Source organism: Mercenaria mercenaria, chromosome 1 (assembly GCF_021730395.1).
Source record: "Mercenaria mercenaria strain notata chromosome 1, MADL_Memer_1, whole genome shotgun sequence".
Classification (NCBI taxonomy): domain Eukaryota; kingdom Metazoa; phylum Mollusca; class Bivalvia; order Venerida; family Veneridae; genus Mercenaria; species Mercenaria mercenaria.
This window is the reverse complement of record NC_069361.1, coordinates 34,996,097-35,024,025: the sequence shown is the minus strand read 5'-3', so window position 1 is coordinate 35,024,025 and position 27,929 is coordinate 34,996,097. Positions and strand designations below refer to the sequence as shown.

The window sequence follows — 27,929 nt, the reverse complement described above, 5'->3', positions numbered from 1 at the left end:
AAATATTGATTCATTTTTAATAACTTTAGTTGGTGAAATGTACAACTCTGACTGTGATATCCATTTGTTCAATTGTTAGCCCACAACACCGTGTAATTTTGTGATATTATTTACTCTTTGGTTTAAAATTAAGCGTTATTTAGTGCACTCTTTTTGTTTAAGACGATGCATTACTTGTATTGTCACTTTTAATTAGAAATTATGCTATTCAACAAAGCGTATTAGTTTGACAAATAAACGTCGACTTACGTAGTATTATCACGACTGATGAGGAGCAGAAAGTTTCTTATAATTAATGACACATTATTTTGTGAAAACTGATTGGACGTCTGTATATTATAACCACATACAGTACGATGATTGAACAGATTTGCATAAAAACGACTTAATAACGCAACTGTTTTATAGAGAATTATACTTTCATGTATAAAATAAATATGGAGTAGCTGCTTTCTCATGCAATGCATACTTAAGTAAAAATAAATAGTGCATTATTTAAGCATTGTTGTAGCTAAGGAAATCAGATATACCGTGAAAATCTTATAATGTTTGCCACGCTATTGACCATATGTTTAGGAATTTCTTCGGCTTCGGCAATGGAGCGACATTTTTATATAGCCGCAGAAGATGTTTTCTGGAACTATGCACCCTCCGGGCGTAACCTAGTAACAGCCGATAGCAAGTAAGATTTTTCATTACATGATTTTAAGTGAATTATTGAACATGAAAGACAATGTGCCCACGTTCCCGAACGGCGTAGTCGTGGCTGAAAATATGCACCTTGTGTTTTCTTATTATAAGACATGTGTAAAAATAAAAACATATATATTTCATTTCAATATCCGTCTATTGCACCAGCTCAATAGTTGCTATTGGTATAAAAATTAAGAACTTGAAAACTTTAACAACAGAAAACAACCTTAAATAATTTTTTTTGCACTTTCATTGCGGTAATTTAGTATCACTTTTATTTGTTGGTCATATACATGTTTAAGTTTCGTTTACGGAAGTATGAACAAGGAGTTTCACTGGTTCAGATGTAGTTCGTGCGTTCATACGGTAATCTTTTCTCAGAACGTTTTTTTCTCTTACCTCTTGGGAGATTTTTACTAGATTCTAATTTGAAAGCTTCGCATATACATGTAAATTTCAAATCATGCCCTTGTGTCAAAATTATACCTGTACCATTTTCATAATATTTTTTCAAAAAAAACCAAAAAAAACAACAAACAACTTCTTTTTCAAAAGGACAAGTTCTGATGCTTTAACATTTTATGTACCGTTATCTAATGATTTCCTCGAGGTTTATTCAAGCCACCATCCTTATGGTTGTATTTGCTCTGCGTCGGGGATTTATCCGTGTTCCGTAGAGAATTTTGATAATATTATAGCTCTTGTTTTTCTCTGAGCGACTTCTCTTCCTTAAATTTGGAGCCACAAAAAAGGATTAAAACTTATGTTTTACGTAATGTAATGTAAGGAAAACGAACATTTAAAGTTAATATTCTGTTCTTTAAGCTCTGGCCAGAATACCCCTACATAGTCTGCTCATGCTAGATCTCTTGGACCAAATTTGAGCAAACATTACAAATGTTTGAGGAATCAAACTTTGAGCTGCAACTGAAGTAAATGTTTTACAAAGGCTAACCAAGAGTTACATATTGAAATCTGTTAAACATCCTCATATTTTCTTTTCACGCTTGTTCTTGTAGGTTCCATGAACCTAATTTTGGGCAGCTATTGTTACAAAAGAGAACATTTCCTTCTTAAAAGTAAAAACGTTTTTTGTTAAACAACTTATCCCTATGAACCGCCCGATGAACGTTTCTATTAATCTTAGCTCACAAGCCTTATACAATCCTTTTCGCGCAAAGGTAAAATAGAATAATAATATCTGTCATGTGTTTACGAATCGGATAGAAATATCCGTCTCGAGGGAACCTGCGCATTGGGCGGTAACGAGGCTTTTTTTCTTGCATATCGTACACCTACAAGCTTTTTATTCTGACAGATTAATTTTCTACATACATGTACCGTATTTTACAAATAATAGAATAAAAAAAGGAAATAGAAATACTTTCTTCGTATCACTCTTTCTTATAATAGAGTATGTACACAAAGCGCGGGAAATTAACGTCCGTAAGCAGAAGTGACGTCATGAACTGGCTGATGAATGCTCAAATTTTACGGGTGGTAAACGCGCAATCCAATTCCCACTGGGAATACGCTAAAAATGGGTTGCGCAACTTCCAGTGCTGGTGTTGCGCATCAATATATACAAAATCGAGGTAGGTGGGTTTTTGTTTTTGTAAATAATGACACATTTACGAGTGCTTTCGAAAAAAAGCAAAATGCTATTCGACACAAAAATGAATAACGATCATATGTGTGAAATACCAACTTATTAATTTAAGAATCAACTCTGTTATCACGAAAACTCTGCTGGCTCGAACTGTCAAAAAAGCATGGAATCATGAAAAATGCAATTTTTCTAACTCTTGTGCCTTCTTTCTGGAAATGTGACGCTTGTAATGATCAAACACGTGTAAAACAGTCATGAATATTACATACACTTGAATGAAATGTTGCTTTTGGGGGAAAGATTGGCAAAAAATAATAGGGAATGGGGTTGCGCCCCGGGAATGGAGTTGTGCGTATACATTATATACATTATGATGTATACGAGCAACTCCATTCCCAGTGCGCAACCCCATTCCCGATTATTTTTTTGTCAATTATGACCCCGTAAGCAGGATTCGAAGCAAATAATTTTGATATTCGTTAGTTTGTAACAGTTGAGTTATCATAAAAAGCATCAGATGTCCTCAGATTAGGCATATGAGGTCAGAAACTTCCATTTTTGTTGATTTCATACTTTTTTCACGCTTCATGTCGCCAGAGTTTTTGTGATAATAGAGCAGAATCATAAAATACCAACCAGATATTTTATATATATGATGTATTATCATATTTGTGTCGAATAGCATTTTGCTTTTTTTCGAGAAAATTTATTGTTGTCTCATACTAAGCAAAATCAGAACTTCACATACCTCAATTTCGTCCCTTTTTACGCGCAGCACCAGCACCGGACGTTGCGCAACCCATTTTAAGCGTATTCCCAGCGGGAATTGGATTGCGCGTTTACCACCCTTGAATTTGGTGAAAAGCATAAATGTATAAAATTGATAATTTGTCTTCTAATGGTTCTGCTCCACTCTAAATACGATTGCCCACGGCTGAAATAAATGTTTTAAAATGGTTTCGTCTATCAATGATTACTAAACTTAGTCTAAAGAATACCCGAATTAAAATTTCTTAAGTTTCTTCAAATAGTTTTGGTCTGTTTACCCACCAGGGTAACAGAACAGAAAAAAATACAACTTCTGAACCGTTTCATTTACGTTGTTTATAAAACTCCTTCAGCCATGCCACCTTTGTAATCAGTCAGGTGATCGTTTAAGGCTTAATTGGACCTCATGTTCATTTTAAGAGCTTCTAGCGAAAAGATCGTAACTGGTCCAGACAGGATTGGTAACATCTACAAGAAAGCGATTTATCGAGGTTATACCGATGGAAGCTTTACACAACGTGTTCAGGTACCCGAATGGGCGGGATTCGTTGGACCACTCATTGCAGCGGAAGTGGAGGATGTGGTTTTTATTCATTTTCGAAACATGGCTACTGGAAGTAACTTTAGTGTTCATCCGCATGGCTATCAGTACAACAAAGCAAATGAAGGTAGTATTATTTAATCATACAAATTGAATATAGTTCTTGACTTTTAAGATGGAATGTATATCTAGAAAAGATTCAATCCAGTCCCGACTTTCAGCCATATCAGATTTGTTTCAAAATATAAAAGTTAAAACTTGTAATATTATTTCTATTCATTAATTAGTCAATTAGTTGCAGACCGCTTAATATTAAAACAATCACAGGGCATTTAAGGACAGGGCAAGGTTGTTTCATTCCTTTATCAAAATTTATGCATATACTCTTAATGGATTACAACTGAGATAGATCTGAAACATATTCCTGACATTATCACCAAAGCATTAACATAAAATGTAAATTATTATAAAATTATATGTATTCATTGAATTCGTTTTCTCATAAACATGAGTTTGAATATCTTTATTATCTGTACATCTATATGTATACTTTCAAGAAATAAAAACGCTCCGCAGACAAGTACAGTATGATTTTTTTTTTCTAAAAACTCCTGTTTTCATTAACAACCTCATCTCCACATCGCTACCCTCTCAACGTGTCCTATTATCTTTACAATCGACAATGCATATAACAAACGAGTCTGAGGTTAGCGTTGATTTAGATATCGTGTAACAAAACACTTTTGCTTAATGAAACCAAGGAATATTGAAATAAATTAAAAGCATTCTGAAAATAAACGATGAATTTTAGAATATTTAAGGATCGCTGTGTCACAAATAAAACAAAATCACGCAGTCTTTTAATAAATGCTGACGCCATTTTCATGTGACATAACTAAACTTAAACCTACGATCTTATGGATTATACCAGTTCTTCCATATGTATGCGATACGTTTCATTTCAAGTCATGAATTTTTTATATGTTGTATGGGATGGTGCTAAAGTTTATTAATGTTGAATAATCAAAAGGCAATAACTCAGTGAAAAAATCACCTGAGAGAAACATGAAAATTATACGCTCATTTGCTCTTGAGAGTTAAGCTTCCTATGAAGTTTCGATGAATTACAGCGAGTGGTTGCTAAGGTCTACTATGGAATAGTATACTTATGTTGAATAATCAAACGGCCACTACTCAGTGAAAAAAAAAAATCATCCGACCGGAACAAAAAGACAGTATACGAATTTCCTTTTGCGAATGAAGCTGGGACGGACAGACGCACGCGACTATATGCTTCCCAAATCAGGGAACATAAAATACGACAGAAATCATAAAACTCTCTCCAAATTAAGACGCTTACCATTTAAAAAGATATTATTCATTATATTTAGCATTATTTCAATATTCACTTCCATAATTATACTAAGTATAACGAATAAAAATATTAAAAAGTATAATATTAACCGCGAAATTAATTTCTAAAAATAAACCGCGGCTTTCGCACTTTACCGCCATTCTCCGAACAAAACCGATTGTTCGCGAATATAGGTGAAGGGTACGGGAATTAGGAACAACCTATTTCTACTGTCTATCGATCTTTTTCTGTAGATGAAGATTCATCGTCAGTTGGTAAAAAAACGGAGAGTAGGTAATTTTGATTGACTTTGGGTCATATGTCAATGGCCAATACCACAGTGTCTGTATGATTAAAATTTTAATTTCATAAAAAATGGAATTGAAGTCATATTATTATATTGATCATACGTCACTGTTCGAATCACCAAAGGTCAAACTGTTTAATAAACAGGGTTATGCACAGTTGGCATACTCTCTAATTTTTAGACTTGAGTGTCATTATATGCTTTGCACCCCGGTAAAGCATATTTATTTAAATAAATGTACTTTTGTTTAATAACAGGAAAGGAAATATGTGTTAATTGTTGTAGTTAATAGATAATTGTTAGAGAAATGTCCTTCTTTTTTTGTACAAACAAATGTCAAAATTGTATAAGAATTATTAGGTTGGCTTTACCTGTTTTTCCTTGCCTATCCTCCATACAGTTTGAAAACGCCCCTACGCAGATGAGGTACATATTATACAGTTAGTTACACAATGGACATGTCAGCATTACTATAAGCACGTTATATAGCTTTCTACTTTACCAGAAGTATGTCCCAGCAACCATTGTTCCTCAGTTAGACGAGACAGAAAAACCTAAAAATGATTTATCACAACTACTTTTAAATATATTTAGAAATAAACCGTCATCATGCTTTGCATCTTGTCTTAATGTTATAATTATACATGGATATTTACTAGGACAAGGTCATTCGACAATTTGTTGTACGTGGTATTTTTCTCGTACCTAAATTATTAGGTGGTGTTTAATATTCTTTGTAGCATTTCAAACAGATAGATTAACCAATTAGCGATTAAATTCATATGTGCGTGATATTTATTCAAATTTGAAATATGACCAAACTTAAAGTTAAAATGAATAAACCATTAAATATCAGACAGATGAGGTACAGTTGTTAGCTTAAGTACTGTTTTAGCATTGGTAGCGTTTTTACCCCAGCAGCGATAATTTTGCTTATTGTTCCCCGCCTTTTCCGAAGAAAAAATATGGACCTAGAAATGGGATTCGACCATTTGTCCTAGATTTAGAAATAACTTGGCATAACATTTTCCCAGTGAGACGACGTTTCGTGTGCAAGACCCATACTACTTGTTCCAAGGTCAGTGTCACACTTAGAAGTCAAGTGTTAACCAGGTCTATTTTCTGTCCGGTCAATAACACTGCTATTCCTCAAGTGAAATTACTTCGCACACATGTTTCTCATAATGAGAAGGCGTGTCATGCGCAAGACCAATACCCCTAGTCTAGAGCTCAAGGTCACACTCGGAGGTCACAGGTTTAGAGCATCATGTCCGGTCCATAACTCTACCATTACCATTCATTAAGTGAATTCATAATCACTTGGCCCAACTGTTCCCCATATTTAGACGACATGTTCTGTGCAAGACACAGGCCCGTATCTCTAAGATCAAAGTCAAACTTAGAGGTCAAAGATAATAGGTCCTTTTAGGTCAATAAATTTACTTTGCATGGATGGATATTCAAGTAACTTGACAAAGTCACCATAACAAATTGATTTCTCGCATGACTTCTCGTACGACACAGACAACAAGCTCAAGGTCAAGGTCACAAGACTTTTTGGATATTTTTGGCATAAATATTCACCATTACATGACATTATGATATGTGCGAATGTCAAGGTCACAGATACCCAAGTAGTTATCTTTCTGTTTTTGTTGATACACGAAATTACTTCCCTTATATATAATAAAGTACAAAACATGTGTTTTTCATCAGTTTTAAAAAGGAAATTATGTTTAAAGTAAGATGATCGGTATTGATAGATATAAAAAGCTATTAACAACTGTTGGTAGTAACAACACACGCACACGTAATAACTTTATAGAGAGAGAGAAGAAGAGAGAGAGAGAGAGGGAGATATATATATATATATATATATATATATATATATATATATATATATATATTGTTCGTATAAATTCTCTCTACTATATAATAATTTATAATGCGAACTTGTATCCTAGCGGATCTCACGTATGGGAAAGTCAACTGTTCTGAATATTACTATATCCCTAAATGCAAATTATCTATATATATATTCAATGTATCCTCGAGATCCAGTTAACTTTCAGAGAGAGAAAATATAGCTTCTCTGGTCCCAATCAGTTAAAAAGACTATTAGTAAAATGTCATTGCTGATTTGTGAGACATGAAAACAGAGATTTGAGTATATATATGCAATTGTTGAACCAATACGAAAGTGTAGTACAATTCGAGCTCGTATATAAAGCAGCATTGAAACTTATCTTATTGGGTTGGTGGACTGGCTGTGGCATGTACGTGTTCGTTTGTACTGCTAGGCGCTTTGCCGTAATTGGTCTGGTATATTGTGGTTGTGATTTAGTTCGTATAAATTCTCTTTACTACAATATATTGTGGTGGTGATTTAGTTCGTATAAATTCTCTCTACTATATATATATATATATATGTAAACACAGCATTATTATGGTTCAAGATGCAGTGCAGCTTGACAAATCTTGTATTAACCCTTACTGTTGTGTAACTTCCCTTTAATATGATAAAATATATCATTACATGTTTAATTTCGTTTTTTTTTCTTACCAGATTGAAAATAAAATAACAGTAAGTTTTTAAAATACAGATATTAAAATTTGAAAGCTTTCACCAATTATTGATTTCCAGACTTCCTCAAACTACATTACTTTAAAGAAATGTTTGTATCGGCATGTAATATGTTTTGTGAAAAATGTTCCTAGACGAGGGACTTCGGTAACTCTGTTGCAATTTCTTTTTGACTTACATATTGTTATGATATTGCATTTATTGAAAACCAGAACAAATTGGTAAATGAAATTATTAGGAGAATATATTGCAGGAGTTCTCTTCAGGCTGGAAAGGTAAATACACTTGTACAACTACGAGTACATGCTTATTGGTTTAACTGTTATGTGAATTATTAGTAACAAAACAACAGGGTTTCAAACATCTAATTTGTTCCGCAAGGTGCTGTTTACATTGATGGCACGAGCGGAAATGACAAATTAGAAGATGCCGTACCACCAGGGGGCAGCGTCACATACATGTGGCATGCATCCAGAATTCATGGACCTACGGACCAAGATGACAATTGCTATGCTTTCACTTACCATTCACATACAATGGCTCCGAAGGATGTAGATACTGGTTTGGTTGGAGTAGGACTAATTTGCAGAAAAGGTTAGACAGTTTAGTAGTTTAGTGGGTGTGTTCTAAATGAACTAACTACTTAATTTTGATGAAACAAAATTAGGAATTAATTAACTTCATAAAAATGTTCTTAGAGAAATAATATCCTGGCATCATGTCTTCTCGACAGACTAACAAAACCAGACATATTTTAAAAATAAATAAGATAAACTCATCTTTCAAATCACCATTTTCTCAAAATTTTATCCCTTCCTGATCATCCTGATATAAAAAAAGACAATTCAATTTTCGTTGAGTTCACAGTAACACATTTTATCAGTGACCTACTTTCTAGTTCAAGGAAGCGCCGGTCAGATATTCCCGACTGATATTTTTACGATTTCTGTTAAAATCACAGTTGTGAAACTGTACCAATGCAAAAAGTATATAATTTGGACATATTACCTGTTTTATAAAAATGGAATATGATATTATTTTTAGAATATTTCTAAATTAAAACAACAGGTATGCTCAAATAATATGGTTTCCTAGCAACTTGTGTGACAATTGAAATAATTCGAAAACCCCCAATTGCTACACAATTTTCATACATCTAAAGGCTATAATCTGAACTTCTTTTTAAAGTTAACACTTTTCTATAATATTTCTTTATAGATAGCCCTGATTTATATCTAAGAAAATAAAGATGTGTTTCAGTTCTTTCTCGTAACGCCTATTGCTACTTTACGCCGTCCACATCTCTAACAATGAACATCAGGCAGATTGATGTCATCAAGCTTTATTTTGATTTACATCCAGTGCAGAAGGTTTGATAGCAGTAATGATGTTTACGGAAGATTTAAGGATATATACCAACTTTTTTACCATGTTTAAAGTTACATTAAGATTTTCTAGCTTAATTACATAATTTGAAATCAGACTACACAAAGTAAACTGTTTATTTTTTCATTTGTAAAACAGCAGATACAATGTTTACAATCTTGTTAGGATCATGTTGCATGAAAAATATACAGGTCATTCCCATAATAGCTCGAGAATACATGTATGTTGATAACACATGACGTCAGGATATTGTTCTGCCGGAACTCCTGCCTAGGACCGGGAACAGTTGTTGAGTTGGGTTCGGACAAAGAGTAATGACTATGTACCTATATCTCTAGCAAAGAGGCAAAAAGTGTGTTCAGTCACATATCTTTTATTCAGATGTAAAGTTCAGGCAGTTTCGTGGTAAAACATTCAGTAGTTCACAAAATATTCATATATATATATATATATATATATATATATATATATATATATATATATATATATATATATATATATATATTCCACATATCTCCAGAAGTAACTGCTCTATGATTCATATACAGTATGCTTATGTCAGGATAAATTAAGTTTTGTGGAGCCGATCTTTATGCATTCAATATAAGGGTTACTGTCTTCAGGATGGAGAAACGAGTGACAAATTAAATGAGGAGCTGAAAAACGGTCCTTACATAGTTTTAGCACCGCTCCTCAAACGTCAACGGTACGTGACGTACGTGAAGATAGTCTACTATCCAATCAAAAATGACGTTACATAAAACGTACCGTGACCCCGGAGCAACCGGAAGTAAACAAATGTCGCGGAGCGAAAGACCGATATCTGCGATGTATTTCTCGCATATCTTTCTGGATAACAATATATTAAGAATCACCGATATATATTGATTAAGAACAGACAGGGCTATCGATTAATATCGTGGTTTAGGTTTGACATAAACTACGCGCGTCGAAATTGTTGATGTAACTTCTGGTTCTATGTGATCAAAAATATACATGTACAAGTTTCTGGTTACTATTCATGTTTAGATCAGTTGGACGGCCTAACAATACGTAATTCGTTCTAAATTTGCACTTTGTGATACGAAGCTGTTTAGAATATTCTCTTTCGTTTACAACTTAATAAAAAAATTCAAGGATAAAGATACTAAAGGATTAATTGTGACTATAAAAGTGTAAGCCCTACAGACAAACGCACAATACACAGAAAAAGGCGTGCTTGAAATAGTCAAGTATGGAATATGTAATGTATTTTTATCAATAATAACAACGGTGTAATGAAAAAAAGAACATTTGGATATACTTTAACAGGAACTCTAGACGCACAGGGGAATCGAATAGATGTTGACAGAGAATTTTATCTATATGCGGATGTTGCTGATGAAAATAATAACTGGTACGCCGATGAGCATGTACTTAGCTGTGGAAACGTAACTTTGTGCCAAAGTCTCAAGGTAGAGAACATTCATTTGAAGACATTCATACTTGTTTTGGAAGCATTATAAGTAACTGTTCCGTCTTAGTATAAATACAATGTATCTACATTATTTCATGTAAGACGTAATATAACTAAACCCTCCGTCAACTTACTGGAGTATTTTCGAGTGTTGTTGAGTATACTGAAGATAGCGTCACGGATATTTCAGTAGCATTGATACAAAAATGTTACAAGGAATAAGACCCTTACATAAAAACCATAAAAGTACTTGATCAGTTAGTTTCTCATGCTTTGCCTCTCTTTACATTAACAGGAAGCTGACAATGAGGATTTCATGGAAAGCAACAAAATGTCACATATTAATGGATTTGTGTATGGCAACTTACCCGACTTTACAACTTGTGAAGGGGAAAATATTGTGTGGTACTTCATGTCCATAAATCAAGGCATTCATACCATACACGCAAACGGACAAACAATGATTATAGAAAAGAAAAGGTAGTTTGTTGTCAGTTTCACAATAATTACTAAACAGGTGAATAAACTACCTGATTACTGATCAAATTAAACTTATTTTTCAAAGTTGCTAAGTAAAACGATAACAGACTGGCTTTGATTTAATCTACTTACAATTAAATCGATGGCATTGCCCCCCAAAGACTAGAATAATTCAACGCTAAGCAATGTTACTCTAGATAAAGGCTATATAAAAATCCTAAAATGATAGATTTTATATTCAATAAAATCAATTTGAATATTATGATTGTTCTTGAATGCAAATGTTGTTTTTGCATTAATATCGCCATTTAACAATGCATCTCACACAGCAATCCCAATCTGTTTAACTTATTATATCATACAAGAATTAAATAGGACCCTTTTCATGACAAACACGTTCAGAGGCGCTACACATACAAAGACAGCCACACAGGGCGCTAGTATTGATTCAGAATGACATTACAAGAGGGATAGAGCGGGAGAAAGCCCCACACCCCCTTGCAACGGAGATAGAGAATACCATTAGATACAGGCCTGTCCGGCTATCTTAGCCTAGCTCTTTGCAAATAGACAGTCTGGTTCTTTAATGTGTCCTTTGTGAAACATCGATGTACGCGAAGCCATTTTTTCCGCGAAGAACCAGTACTGGTCTCTTAGTTAGGTGGGAGACACTCAAGAGTATCTCCCCAGACCTCTAGATTGACAGTTAGGCGTATTACCACCAGACCACCGGGCCGCCACACTATAACTTGTTCAACATTCCGTATGTGATGCATAGTGAAGTATCAATGTAACAAAACTATGTCGTTATTTCGAAAATAAATAAACTTTTGAAACTACAAAAATCATTCAGTGACAAGGAAAAAAACGAAGTAAGGTTAGAACATTGTTGCTTCTGATTTTGCGAGAAGCCGCTTTGACATATATGTATGCAGCCATTAATGCTCGTAAAACTTCCATTACATTGTTCTTGCCTTCCGTTTCAGAACAGATACGGCGGTTTTACATCCAGCCAGTGTTTACTCTGGGTACATGACTCCAGTTAACCCTGGACGTTGGTTGCTTTATTGTAGGAACCAAAAACATTATGACGGTATTATACTTATCTTGTTATATTATAACTGTAAGACATTTTATTTGTATTCTTTTAATTTGATACATTATAGTTATATAAAAAGTTTATCTATAAAATGGCAACTTCAGAGCTTTAGCGAGCAGTGAATATTAACTGTCAATGTATTCTTAAGCCTAACCAGGTACGTGGTCGAGTAAAGACTTCAAGGTTCCTGCCTATTAAGCCAACTGCAGCAGTAGCTCAGTATAACATGGTTTGTTGCATCTACAGAATGAATTAAAAATAAATAAATGCAGAAATAGTACCAAGAGTAAGGATTTTTATTTACATTTTTAAAAGATAGATAACATGTCACTACAGGCTAACAGTAGATGTTCGGTAATATTGAGAAATTGCAAAAAAAAATATATTCAATCAAATTATTTTTAAATAAAATACTCCTTAGATAAATAACAGTCATATTATGCTTTAATGCAATTTACAGATGAAGCATGACTTAATCGAAAGTTGAATAAACACTGTATACTATACTTATGTCTATGGTGTTTTTTTCCTTTTCCAGAGGGAATGCAAGCATTTTTAAACGTAAGGCAATGGCCACAACTACCAGAAGAAAGACTTCCAGAGCCAGTCGGAGTGGTTCGCCCTGGCTATACCCGGCGATTCTTTATAGCTATCGAGGAGGTGCTTTGGGATTACGCCCCGGGAGTAGATATTAATACAATTCCGTTAGTAGTTACAAGTAGTATAATTATGTGGTTGGGCTTTTTAAAGTCTAAGTGATATTTTAGAAATCTTTTAAATAAAGCAGTCGATATAGACCAAAAACATAGATGACCCGAATTTTACACTTGAACCATACTGTTGCTAAAGCAACAAAATTTTAAGAGCAGTACCTTTAAACCTTTAATTCAGATAGTAACACTAACGCGGTGTACATCATCTGTAGGGAAAAGTGTCTTATAATATGCACCTTCTTGTGCCGGTTATAACTTTGTTATCCTTCACCCGATTATATTTTAACTCGATATCAATATTCGTCACTATATTCGCCACGGGTGGTAAACGCGCAATCCAATTCCCGCTGGGAATACGCTTAAAATGGGTTGCGCAACGTCCGATGCTGGTGTTGCGCGTAAAAAAGACGAAATTGAGGTATGTGAAGTTATGATTTTGCTTAGTATGAGACAAGAATAAAATTTCTCGAGAAAAGCAAAATGCTATTCGACACAAGTATGATAATACATCATATGTGTCAAATATCTGGTTTGTAATTTATGATTCGGCTCTAATATCACAAAAACTCAGGCGACACGAAGCTTGTAAAAATATGAAATCAACAAAAATGGAAGTTTCTGACCTCATATGCCTAATCTGAGGACATCTGCTTTTTATGATAACTCAAATGTTATAAAGTAACGAATATCAAAATTATTTACTTCAACTCCTGCTTATGGGGATATAATGGACAAAAAATCATCGGGAATGGGGTTGCGCACCGGGAATGGAGTTGCTCGTATACATCATAATGTATATAATGTATACGCGCAACTCCATTCCCGGGGCGCATCCCCATTCCCTATTATTTTTTGCCAATCTTTTTCGCAAAAGCAACATTTCATTCAAGTGTATGTAATATTCATGACTGTTTTACACATGTTTGATCATTAGAAACGTCACATTTCCAGAAAGAAGGCACAAGAGTTAGAAAATTTGCATTTTTCATGATTCCATGCTTTTTTGACAGTTCGAGCCAGCAGAGTTTTCGTGATAACAGAGCTGATTCTTAAATTAATAAGTTGGTATTTCACAAATATGATCTTTATTCATTTTTGTGTCGAATAGCATTTTGCTTTTTTTCGAAAGCACTCGTAAATGTGTTATTATTTACAAAAACAAAAACCCACCTACCTCGATTTTGTATATATTGATGCGCAACACCAGCACCGGAAGTCGCACAACCCATTTTTAGCGTATTCCCAGTGGGAATTGGATTGCGCGTTTACCACCCGTGATTCACGGGTGGTAAACGCGCAATCCAATTCCCGCTGGGAATACGCTTAAAATGGGTTGCGCAACGTCCGGTGCTGGTGTTGCGCGTAAAATAGGACGAAATTGAGGTATGTGAAGGTATGATTTTGCTTAGTATGAGACAACAATAAATTTTCTCGAAAAAAGTAAAATACTATTCGACACAAATATGATAATACATCATATGAGTAAAATATCTGGTTTGTAATTTATGATTCGGCTCTATTATCACAAAAACTCAGGCGACACGAAGCGTGAAAAAAATATGAAATCAACAAAAATGGAAGTTTCTGTCCTCATATGCCTAATCTGAGGACATCTGATGCTTTTTATGATAACTAAACTGTTATAAAGTAACGAATATCAAAATTATTTGCTTCAAATCCTGCTTACGGGGACATAATTGACAAAAAAATCATCGGGAATGGGGTTGCGCCCCGGGAATGGAGTTGCTCGTATACATCATAATGTATATAATGTATACGCGCAACTCCATTCCCGCGGCGCAACCCCATTCCCGATTATTTTTTAACAATCTTTCCCCCAAAAGAAACATTTCATTCAAGTGTATGTAATATTCATGACTGTTTTACACGTGTTTGATAATTAGAAGCGTCACATTTCCAGAAAGAAGGCACAAGAGTTAGAAAATTTGCATTTTTCATGATTCCATGCTTTTTTGACAGTTCGAGCCAGCAGAGTTTTCGTGATAACAGAGTTGATTCTTAAATTAATAAGTTGGTATTTCACAAATATGATCTTTATTCATTTTTGTGTCGAATAGCATTTTGCTTTTTTTCGAAAGCACTCGTAAATGTGTTATTATTTACAAAAACAAAAACCCACCTACCTCGATTTTGTATATATTGATGCGCAACACCAGCACCGGAAGTCGCGCAACCCGTTTTTAGCGTATTCCCAGTGGGAATTGGATTGCGCGTTTACCACCCGTGATATTGTAGTGTTCATTGCACGGATTCCATTGACCTATCCCGGAAGATATAAAGATTCTTTTTTATATTAATCTGTATTTTGTATTATTTCACAATATGGTGATATGCACTGTATGTAATCAATGTAACTGTCACGAAGGTTAAAATGTAGATACTGAACATTTTTGTCTAGGTCCATAACTTTTCTAATCCTTGTCTGGATTTTTAAATCTTTTTGTTGCGTTGTTATCAATGCATGGCTCCCTGGCTGTGTTTGGGAGGATCTGTATTCCGGTAAATCCACCTAAACCTTTTATTCATATTTTGATACACTTAAACAGGTGTGCGAAACTTGGAAATCACCTATAACTTTTTTAAAAAAGGTCACATGGGGCATCAGAAAGCTACAAAATATTGTACATTTTTGTTCGGTTCATTTTCTCATTTTTTTTTCTAATTTTGGAAAAGTATCAGTATCACTACGCTGGGTGTGTGGAACATGGACTGCGAGGTTCATGACACTAGGGGTCAAATTGATTTTTTAATCATAAACTGTATTAGGTATCTAGAAAACAATTACAAATTGCAATATGTTTTAGTTGAACGGTCCTCCAAATAATGTTTTGTATTATAACGATATATAAATAATACAATCTCTTAGCTGTATTTCCAGACGGGATCAATGGCAGAGTGGTAACGGATGTTGACTTGCAATCACTTGCCCCACACCGATGTAGGTCAATGACCTCACTTGGAGTGTAAAATTCTTCATGTAAGGAAGTGATCCAGCTTGCTTAGGGAAAACCGATGATTTAGCAAAATGCCGCCCCCGCCCCCCTCACAAGTAGTTTTGTTTGATACTTCTTCTCAGTAAAAGCCCTTTCCGTGAAAGAGACGATTTTTGGATTATAAGTAATCAAAAACATTTTAATTAATAAAAAGACTATTTTGTTTATTTTACGTTGTCTTTATTCCTTTTGCAGCGGTGCATCCACTTTTCTTGAAAGAGGTAACAATCGTATAGGAAATGTTTACAAAAAAGCGATGTATGTCGAATATGCAGACCCATCTTTTACTGTAAGGAAGCAATATGGTTTCCCACAGCTGCATTACGGGTTGTCTGGGCCACCAATCAAAGTGGAAGAAGGGGAACGTGTCGTTGTCGTCGTCATGAACAAGGCATCAAGACAATATTCCTTTCTAGCTAATGGTGTAAGAATGACAAAAGACAATGAAGGGGCGTATTACAAAAACATCCGGATGGGTAGGAATGTTGTTGTCTTGTAGAGAACGTAATACAATATAAAGACTATGAATTAGACGATATATTATAGCCAGTACTTTCTAGATATGTTCAATTGTACAGTCAATCATGTATAGTAAGTTTTCTAACGATAAAGAATGGCAGAGAAACATTAATATGCAAAACTATGTTCCATTCATGCAAAATCAACAAAGGAAATTTTTTTCTGTGTACATCACATACGTGTACCATCCCATTATACCATTTAAGAAGTTTGTAAAATAGTAAATTATCTAAAGTAAATGCAATACCATTGCTTATTCTTTCATTCAGATACTTTACAGCACGGTCATACAGTAAAACTCCTTCGTAGCTAGAAACCTTTATTCTTTAATTTAGATTCGCAGATGACCGGAGCAATTGTCTCTCCTGGATTTTCAAGGACATATGAATTCGATGTTCCAACAGAAGCGGCATTAACGTCACATAATACGGACTGTGTCACGTACATGTACCACTCCGCTGTAGATTTAACAAGAGATATCTACACAGGATTGTTCGGTCCACTTCTAGTTTGCAAATATGGGACGTTAGCACCCAATGGGAGACAGGTACTATATTTTTCCGTTACATCTTCTTTTTGTCGTGGGCCCACCTTGCATTGCATGGCTCTATGGCTGTGTTTGGAGTCTGCTGTGCTTCCGGGAAATCTACCCTTACCTTTTATCTTTTATCAAGCATAATGAGTCATAAAAAGGAAGTAACGAGTATTGCCTGATAGAAAACGCCATTTATTATACCTCACTTTTGTTTACAATGATAAAATCCCATTACCCGAGAAAGAGATATTTTGACTATCAGAAACATTTTCAACCTTTTTGACACGTGACCAAGTGAAAGTGACTGTCAGGTCATGTGACCGCGCTGATATTTTGAATGTCATATAAGGGCAAATAACTGCTTCAATTTTTTAGCCAAATCATGAAATGATTGCCTCCCTTGTACACATATAGTAATGACGTCACTATTCAATGTGTACACAGGCGATTACCGCGCTAAAGATGAAACTGTTGAATTAAATGAATTAAAAACATGTTTAAAAACTTTTTTTGTGCTTAATTTTGTTCAGTATAATAAAATAAATATCATATGACAGCGTGTGTGGCAATGATATTGTCAACTCTCGAAACAGAATGTCACCACTCGGCTTTCGCCTCGGGTGACATTCTGCCCTCGGGTTGATAATATCAATGTCACACACGCTGCCATATGATATTTATATAATAACAGGTGTTTAATAGATATCTTATAAATCATGAAATAATATATTTCAAACCAGACGTTTGATAGAATTATGTTGAGCGTCCTGCTAATTCTTATTTCATATACAGTCCATTTACTTAGAAACGTTATTTCGACATTTTCTAGAATGTCAGTTTTGAGGACACTTATATTCTCATCAAGAACTATATCGCTACTATTGAAAAAGAAAATCGGGTGTTAACTTTTGTTAAAGAAAGCTTAACTTTATTAAATAGAAAACTCTGAACTTACTCTTTCCGCTTCTTTCATTGTCTCTTTTCGAGACATAAAATTCTTACGCCGCCATTTAACTAGCATGTGATCTGAATATGCTGATTTCGAGAGCATGCTAAACATACATACTGTATTGCAAAGGAAAAAACGATGATATTGAGAAAGGGTACGAAGAAAAGAAGAAGTATTAGAAGACTATTTATATTTACTACATTTGATAGACCTGTGTAGGCTTTCGTCTTTTACAGTAGTGATAAGCCTAGAAATGAATTGAGGAGGTGGGGGTGGGGGGGGGGGGGGGGGGGGGTTAAAGCTTAAGTGTAAGATGAAATGATTTATTAATTGTCTCGTTATTAACAATCACATTACATATATAATCATAAAGCCTATATTTAGTCGAGACAACATACATTTAAAATATATATACATGTAAAATAATAAAATGAATGCTAAAAGTACAAAATATGTATTAATACAAATTCGCCACGGGTTTAAGCAATTTAAGATATTTATTAATTGTATTTTTCATGTGTGCAAGAGGGAAATTGATGGAAAACCAGTGTAAATTTGATCTAATTTAACACATAAGCGCGTTGAATTTTCAAATCTAATCAAATTTTTGAATATTTTAGAATTTTAATTTCAAAATGACATAACGTTATCCAAAATGGTAACATTATATTATCTAAATCAACGACATTTTTCAAATCATGGCATTACATGTATATTATCGAAAGGATGCAATTCTACTATCCAAACTGATTACATACATAATTCTACCCAAAAATGATGTCTGTCCATTATCCAAAGTGATGACATTTTGCCAACTAAATGATGCCACTGCACGTATATTTTCAAGATTGGTGTTGATCGGGAGTGGTTCCTAAACTGGATGGTTATAGACGAGAACAAGTCTTGGTATATTGATGAAAATATTGCGAGATTCACAGGACAGCCCACGACAGTGGACAAGTCTGATTCTGAATTCCAGCTATCAAACAAGATGAGGGGTATATATCTTATTGTGTCAAATTTGTTTATCAAATACTTTATTTCCATTCGCCGAAAGCGGGGTTGTCGATGATTTCGTTCTTTCGTCTCCCCAACTATCTGTTTGTCCATCCGAAGTCATGTCTTAGAGATGGTTTAGAATATTTTTTTTTAAAAAATCGTGGAAATGTTTACTACTACAGAGAAATGCCACACTGAAAGTTTGAATCATTTTGCCTGAAGAAGAATTTTGTCCTTAACGTCATTGACATTTTTCTGAAGATCCATATTAATGGTGAAACCGGTTGAGATTTTTAAGTTGTATCTTTACTCAATTAAACTATGTAATACCAAAAAGGCATTCCCTTCAATATAAATCTTATCCCATTTTTGTCCGCGCATGGCTCAGTCAGACTGCTGGAATCCGTAAGTCCGGAGGCGTACCTAAAACATGGTTTAGGTTATTTCAATAAATTAGAGTCATGGCGTTTTATATGGTATTTCTTTGCAAATGAAATGGTCTAACTTTGCTATGGGGTGTTTCGACTAAGCCTAGTATATATGTAGCTTCCTTGGAGACCGAGGTATGCGTTTTTATATTAACTGGAATCAAGATCATTGACGCCGTTATTTAAAATAGAAGATAATTTCTGCCCATTAACTATGAATAACCTTCGAATTTTGGACGCTTGCATGGGGGGCCATTGTTTTAGTTGTGTTTTGGGATGCTTGGGTTAAGGCATTGGTGCACACGTGTATGTGAAATATGAAATGTGCTTTTTGTTAGCTGTTAGCAGAAACTGCTCCTTTAAAGATAATCCTTTTATCCATGATGAACCTGTGTAGTGGAAAAGCTTATATATGTGTTGAATACGCTATTTTAAATGATTCTAATCTAAAATGTACTAAATGAAAGACTCAATGAAAAGATATCGAAATTGGACTTAAAACAAAACAAATATATTCATTTAATTGGTATCCATGGAAATAAAGACTTTGACATTATTGATTCTTTCCTTGTTTTGGCACCATTTTGTTGATAACAACTAATTCAAAGTACTTGTATATATTTATTCTAAATTAACGTTTTTTATTATTACCTACTAAATTATTCTTTCATTAGTTTACCATATAATGGTAATGCCCATAACAAGAACGACTGATTAATGAAGTAAAAGCTCTTAAAATGTCACTTCTCATACATAAACTGGATTTTAGAACAACTGTTTCTTCAGTATTGCTTGTCTGATTTTATATGTGATTTATTTCAGTTTTTATTACAAAAAACTTTGTATTTCTGTTTTGAAATGTCAAAATAACGCTTCTTCAGAACAAATGATAAGGAACAAATGATAAGGACATTAAAAAAGACATCAACACCTATATCCGTCCATTGTTACAATATTGTTGAACTGTTTTCAGCCCAGTTTTTTTTTACAAATGATGAATACTCTAAACTGGCAAACATTGGAACAGTATTTCCTGCTGGTCTACAAAATCAAATGTCGGAAAAAATAACTTAACCACAATCAGCAATCGTAACTATGTAACTCCTCATTCACACACCCAGTTCTACTCAAACTCCATTTTTTCAAGAACAAGTTGCATCTTCAGAACAGTTCTAAACCATTAACATAACAACAATAGCCTTAGTCTATTTTCTGAGCGGCTGATGACTAATCACATCCTTTTCATGAGGGCTGTTCCAAAATAACGTAGACTTTTCATATCATATGCCGCCCATTGTGTATTGTGAAATGTTAAAACTATCATAGTAATTCGTAGTCATTTTGTAATTTGAGCATATACCGTTCATAACATTTTCGCTGAAAGGTGGCCGCACTGAATGTTTTAATAATCGTGGACGATAATTGATCTGTAATAAATTGAATTCGACTGCTAATGTTTTCACAGTCTATTAATTCTTCGAAAAATACCTCACAATACGGCAAGACGTCCAAGCGACGTTCACCGAAATCATGGCGTCACTCGGACGTTGGAGACGGAAACAAACACCGCTTAAACTAAATGCACGTTGTTACTTATAACACACGTTACGTTTTCAGAGGATAACACAGAAAATCGGTTCGTTATTTAGTTCTGAAGAGGTTTTTAGAAACACAAACTGAGTTCATCTACAAGTAATTAAGCAGACGTCGGTCATCTGAGTCACGGTCTTCGTGTTGTACAAACGATTCGCAAACAGTCCCGATTGGCAAGACCTTGACAAGCGAGGAAAAAAAAACAACAATTAGTGACTCGACTTTAACGTTAACATGTGACGCTTGGGGTAAAGACCAAACAATTACTATTTATACACTGTCTGAGCCGAACAAAAATATACCTTAGATATTATTTATCAAAATCAATCGAAGTAATTTCAAAATAAGTATTCACGTCAAATTTACTGTATGGTTAGTAGAAAGAATTCGCATTATGATAAAGCATTTCTTATTTTGCGTCATTAAAGTATACATAGATAGTGGCAGTCTACGTTTTTAACAGCCCTCATAGTTTGAACATCGGCACCAAACTTGCGTTTACGCATCATTATCATTTGTTTGTAGAGGAGTATCACGTAATTGGTACTGTAACATCAACTTTAATCCATAGTATCAGTTTTGAGCGTACATTTTTCGTGCAAATCTAAATAAATGCATTAGGTAAAATTTAGACAATGTTAATTTCAACACAAAAAGTTTCCATTTTAACACCAAGTTTAAGTAAATCTAAAATAACCTGTATGTGCATTTAACTGTTCTGGATCATAGTAATAGAGATTTAATGCAATTTAATACACGTAAGGTTGTGGGCTCGTTGCCTTTATAGAGACACCTTTTATATGTTTTGTTTACAAGGATATCTCTGATATCAAGGACATGTTTATTTCTTAAAACGCTTAACTTCTACTTATATCTTTAAGCAATCAACGGACGGACATTTGGTACACTTAACGGTTTGCAAATGTGCACAAGTGAAACAGTAAAATGGCATATGTACGGTCTGGGCGGGCAAGTTGATCATCACCACTTTAGTTTCGAGGGCAACAATTTCAAATTTGACAACAGGAATCTAGACACAGCATCTGTGTTTCCTGGTGTAGGACAAACTGTGACAATGTCACCAGATCAAACAGGTATGAGCCAAGAACAATGTAGAAGTAAACTTAAGCTAAAATCATGGAACATACGTTGTTTCGTATAAATTAATGCATATTGTTTGATTAACTGCCCCATTGCATCGGATTTTAGAATTGATTAAATGTGTAAATGTTTTAACATTGAGAGATAGCAGAAGGTCATCGGTTTTAACAAGGCGTTCTCTTGCTCAGACGGGCACGTGTTGTCCCCCATAAGACACTTGTCCTAAACTTAATCACTTCGACTTAAAACACAGCAACAAATGATTTTTGTTGATCCGATGAAGCCAGTGCGGATAAGTCGAAAACTTCCTATTAATTACTGTTGTTTCGCGCAACATGAAGCTAAATAATGATAGTGATAATCTCTCACAAGAATCTACCGTAAGTACATTTGCATCTGTTTGATAGTATATCAAAATATTGGACGTCCTGTCTAATATTCCTCTTGTAAGTTTTCAGTTTTGTGTTTTCAGGACAACTGCTATTACGCGACGGTCAACTTGGATTTGAAGCAGAAGGAATGTATGCCTGGTATAATGTTTTAACTTGCGGGGGACAAAGTCCTAGGAATATGCCAGCCTCTGTGCTGCGAGATTTAAATAGTCCAGTGGAGCTTCAAGCACGAACTGCAAATATTCCGAAGCCCCTTCTGCCTAGAATGGAAGGAATCGTCAGACGTTTCTATATTGCTGCTGTTGAACAGAACTGGGATTACGCTCCTATAAAGGTTGATCCAATCGATGGATCAAGTCTTTTAAATCCAGACCAGTAAGAACTTTGGATGCATTTTACGATTAATATTTGTATTAAATACACAATCATAACATTCTTTTTAATTGTTGACATCTATGTAAATGCTGGATACCTTCTAAAATCTTGATTCTTATGTATTAATACCTCCTGATCATCTGTAGGATCAGTATTGTATCTTTCAGACGGCAGTTTCTCATTTTTTTAGAATACATATTAAATTAGTTTTGCCATTGTGTAAGAAACATTCATGTTGACTAATATTTAGTCCGCATTAGATGGAAAATTGAAATAAACGTATGTTTTCTAAATTGTTTTAAGCGATAGATGTTTGCAAAATAAGATGTAGCGGATTGTTTTCGTTTTTCCAGTAAAGGGTACATATTTATTCGAAATGATCCTCCGTATCGTGGAACCATTTACTACAAAGCCCTTTACAGAGAATTCACAGATAGCACTTTCACCAAAATGAAACAAAGAACTCCAAACGAGCTGCACCTCGGAGTTCTAGGTCCTGTGGTTAATGGCAACGTATTTGACACCATCGAGATTGTTTTCAGAAATTTTGCAACATTTCCGTACAATATTATTCCAAGGAATGTCGTATTTAAGGATGGCTCTTCCATAACAAGTGCTCCATCAACGATGCCCGGCGAGACTCGTGTATACACGTACATCATTCCCGAAAGATCAGGACCTACATCAAAACAACCGAACTGTGTAGGCTCTCTTTACGTTTCTAGGGTAACCCCTATGAAAGATACTTACAGTGGACTAGTTGGACCCTTCGTTGTCTGCAAGGAAGGTATTTTAGACTCTTTTGGAAGAAGAACAGACGGAGTGACGAAAGAATTTGCTACCGGGTTTATTATATTTGATGAGAATAAAAGCAATTACAGAGATGTGAACTTCGCAAACACACCTCCCCAGTCAATTACCGATCCCGACTTTATTGAAAGTAATATAATGCACTCAATAAATGGCTTTATATATGGAAATCTGAAAGGTCTCGTGTTCAGTGAAATGGAACATTCAGCATGGTATGTTTTCGGACTTGGCTCTGTTGAGGATATACACACCGTACATTACCACGGTCAGCTTTACATACGCAAAACATCGCTAACTTTGAAACGCGATGTGCTCGAAGTATTTGCAGGAACTTATGAAACTGTGGAAATGCTTGGATATAATCCGGGTACATGGTTGTTTCATTGTCATGTAGGTGCACATGCGTTAGAAGGCATGGAGACTACATATACTGTTTTACCTAGATTTGACTCAGATAAACCAGTACATAAACCACATAACCCGAGACATGAACCACAAAATCCAGGTTATGGACGTAGGAGAGGGCAAAAACAACGTAATCCAGGTTATGGACGCATGAGAGGGCAACAACAACGTAATCCAGGCTATGGACGTACGAGAGGGCATAAACAACGTAAGTCTGAAAGTGGACAACTCTTGACTGGTCATGGAACACTGAGAAATGTTCAGCCTGCTCCTGTTGCATCCGGGATCACACAACAAACAAACAAATTAAAACAGAGAACCATTCCTTCTAGGAATCGAGCGGATACCACCTTTAAACTGCGAAAACCCACTCAAAAGAAAAGGTTAGCAAATATAAGAACGTTTCTTGCTAAATTGTGTTAGATAGATTTATAACCTATATGAAAGGTGACTTATTTACCCTAAAACGCATTAGACATTATACTATTCTTCTATATTTAATTTTCTATATCTAAAAAAGAGATTTCAAGTCATAAAAACAAAAAACACACGAAAAAACAAAGCTAGGCAAATATAGAATTTTTGATTTCAGTTTCAACTGCCCCAATATTAGAGACTGAAATTTTATAATTAGCAAACAATTAAATTAGGTTTTAAGAATTTGGATTTTCTTTTGAATCCTTTTATCAACTTAATATACATGTCAGTGAAACTGTGTCAATCAATGTTCTAAATGGCAATTGTTTCTGTTAAGTACGTATGTGTCCTCTGCAGTATACGGACATCCAAATCAATTGCCAATTGCATAAATCATTAAACTGCAAGTTTTCCGGACAAGAGCAAGTTATGTATTGATTCCGCATTTTAAAATAATAGACATGCTAGAAATGCATATCGTAATATAATCCCTTCTTTTAAAAATATGTATAAACTGTATTAACTGTAAATAACAAAACGCCTCGTTAGGGGATCAACCCAACGGTACACACGGTACATGTATCAAAAGGATATTTCATGTTTCGCAAATATCAGATATTGACACAATTTTCAGTTATAATGCGTACAATTTACAAGAATATGTACACCGTATGTTGCAAACTTAGAACATGAAAATGCTGAGTAGTTGGAAAAACAGGACTAAATGTCCAATGGGCAAAGTAACATTTCTAAAACGCAACCCCGTGACAACGTAACCGAATAGCAGTATATGCATGGATGTGTACACGATTAAATAACATTGATAAGAAGATTTTTTGAAAGCATAGAACGCTACGGGCAACTCAGACTCGGATTGGTTCAGCATGTTCAAGAGAAGTATTGAATGTACCATACTCCAAACGCCCCATGGCATCTTAAGTCTTCCTATCAGAACTATATGAATTCTTTCGAATGACATTTCTGTTCAGGAAATACTTTATTTGATACGATACTTTTCAGGCAAAGAACAGGACAGCGAGGTAGCAGTAAAGATGCTTTGTTTCATAAGAGAAGTAAGTTTACAGTACTTTCATGATTTTTGGGATATGAATTTAGACTGTAGAATTGGGATTTTAAGTTTCATGTTTTAAGTGAGAGCATAGTTTTGTTGGTATGATGCAACTGATTTGTTTATTTTTCCTAGTAATTATTAATAAGAAATAATCAGTGAATAAATGTTTTAACTTTTAGCAGCGAATAATAATTCATTGTGTTACTATCATTTCTGTGTTTGTAGCATTAAAGAAATATACAGGTAAAATCGTGGATGAAAATTCAAATCCTTTAAATCATTGAAGAAACAACATTACATATTTTACTGGCATGCTTATTTAAAAAAAGATATATGATTCCTCACTTTGACTATGTCGTTGTGCGATGTTCATGCTTTTGCTAACCTGACCTACGAATACCAGGTTAGGATAGTGCCATTCATTTTTTTTCGACGGACATAGTGTGATAATTAAAGTTCGATGGTCAAATTCTTGGTTAGACGATTTTTCATATTATTATTTTTCGCGACGATTTTACATACAATCACACAGCGAAAAACACAGCAATATTTACTTCAACAAAACCGTCTCTTTCTGTTTCTTTTAATAAATTTAGTAAAATATGAATCTGACGTCATTCACTGAAAAAAATGTTTCAAAAATGGACTCCAAAATTTCAAAAAGAACATTGAATTATTTTCTGAAGAAACGATCAAAAGTTAATCGACACGGCTTTATGATATGTTTTGGATTTGAATATAAAAATAATATATGAGCCGTGCCACGGGAAAACCAACATAGTGGGTATGCGACCAGCATGGATCAAGACCAGCCTGCGCATCCGCGCAGTCTGGTCAGGCTCCAGGCTGTCCGCTAATAGTTTCTCCAATTCCAATAGGCTTTAAAAGCGAACAGCATGGAGCCTGACCAGACTGCGCAGATGCGCAGGCTGGTCTGGATCCATGCTGGTCGCATACCCACTATGTTGGTTTTCTCATGGCACGGCTCATATATTTCAAATAAAAAAGCAGGAACTGTATTATTATATTGCAATTCATATATAGCATGGGAATGCGTTGATGATTCCTGATTTGTCAGAAGAAAGCATATTCTAATATCTATGCATTAAAGATTCCACTAAATGTGCGCTAATAAGTGTTAACTGGCATTCATTGAGGTTCTATAGTACTAACGTATCAATTTGCAGATAGAAAATAAAGTTAGAAATTGTCAGACAGGATTCCCAGGCTAGGTGTTCTATTTAAATACCTAAAGATCGATATACTATGTTTATTTTGATTTCTGACTAGCGAATAGTGCGATTCATTGATTTGCAAAAAGTCCCAATAAAGTTTATATGTTGTGTTAGTGGTACTGTTTAGTTTTTCAGCTAGAACATTTCAGCTTGAGTGGTTCAAATACTCCCGCTTTCGTATTTTTATGTATTGTCTCATCACCCCATGGGTATGGTGCCTGCTTTTTAATTTTGTTCTTTGGCGGTTTATGTAATATACAAGCTCCGTAACCTCAGATCCCCTCTCTAAATTTCAGTTTGTTTAGTTCTGCCCATTGCATTAGGGCAGCCCCATTCTAACTGGCGACAATACGCCGTTTTTCATGGAATTGCACCACTTTTGAAGGTTCCATGTACACGGCCGTATGAACACATCTGTGGATATTTCTAAATTGTTTTGTTTGTAATTATAACATATGCACATGTTGAGTTCTGCTCAACCCAGGACTGGAGGGCGTAGACGGTGGCATGCATTTACATTACTGTCCATGAACTCTATCAAAGATGTGGTATGATCATAATTCTATTTGCAAGCATGACCGGTTGTCGTATAATATTGAAGTGGTTCGTGTCAGAAATATAAAACTTACTATATAAAACGTACAGTGTAGTATATCTTTATTTATGTAAATGTATCTTTATTTATGTAAATGTGTTATTACATTCTACAACCGTTCGCATTCGTACCACATTCACGTCAGACTTTGTATGCCATTTGGGAAAATCACAAGTACCTGAAATAATGTCCAGAGGGGAACCAGTCGTCTTTCTCCACCTATGAAAGTTGAAAAAATGCTTTATTAACTTTAAGTGTTCATTATTGATGAAATTTGTGTCGAAGATGATTTATGTTTGAATACTTCTGTTTTCAGGTTATTTTGCCCATTGATCAGAATGAATTGCTGGCGACAATTAGTTAAAGCTATTAACTCTTCGGATAAGTGTCACTCCAGAATGAAACGCATTAACACGACTGCTGTATTTGAAATTTAATGATAACAATCAATTTGCATTGATACAAACAATGAATAAGATATATATAAATGATAATGTTTT

General features: G+C 34.7%; 1 protein-coding gene across 1 annotated transcript; it reads left to right on the top strand.

Annotated features, from left to right (window-relative positions):
- Window positions 1-323: 323 nt before the first annotated feature.
- On the top strand, window positions 324-27,913 carry LOC123542482 (ceruloplasmin-like). The gene is made up of 15 exons (XM_045328379.2): window positions 324-682; window positions 3,491-3,738; window positions 8,238-8,450; window positions 10,554-10,696; window positions 10,994-11,178; window positions 12,165-12,271; window positions 12,816-12,981; window positions 16,200-16,480; window positions 16,859-17,070; window positions 18,855-19,005; window positions 21,909-22,121; window positions 22,601-22,895; window positions 23,249-24,493; window positions 25,548-25,600; window positions 27,746-27,913. Exons 1-15 carry the CDS (start codon window positions 546-548, stop codon window positions 27,760-27,762), a joined length of 3,666 nt encoding a protein of 1,221 aa, XP_045184314.2. The 5' UTR covers window positions 324-545; the 3' UTR covers window positions 27,763-27,913.
- The last annotated feature ends 16 nt before the right edge of the window (window positions 27,914-27,929 follow it).

Coding starts and splice junctions, on each gene's coding strand:
- LOC123542482 (XM_045328379.2), top strand. CDS start 546: ATGTTTGCCACGCTATTGACCATATGTTTAGGAATTTCTTCGGCTTCG. Junction 12,272..12,815: donor GAACCAAAAACATTATGACG/GTATTATACTTA, acceptor TTCCTTTTCCAG/AGGGAATGCAAGCATTTTTA. Junction 12,982..16,199: donor GTAGATATTAATACAATTCC/GTTAGTAGTTAC, acceptor TTCCTTTTGCAG/CGGTGCATCCACTTTTCTTG.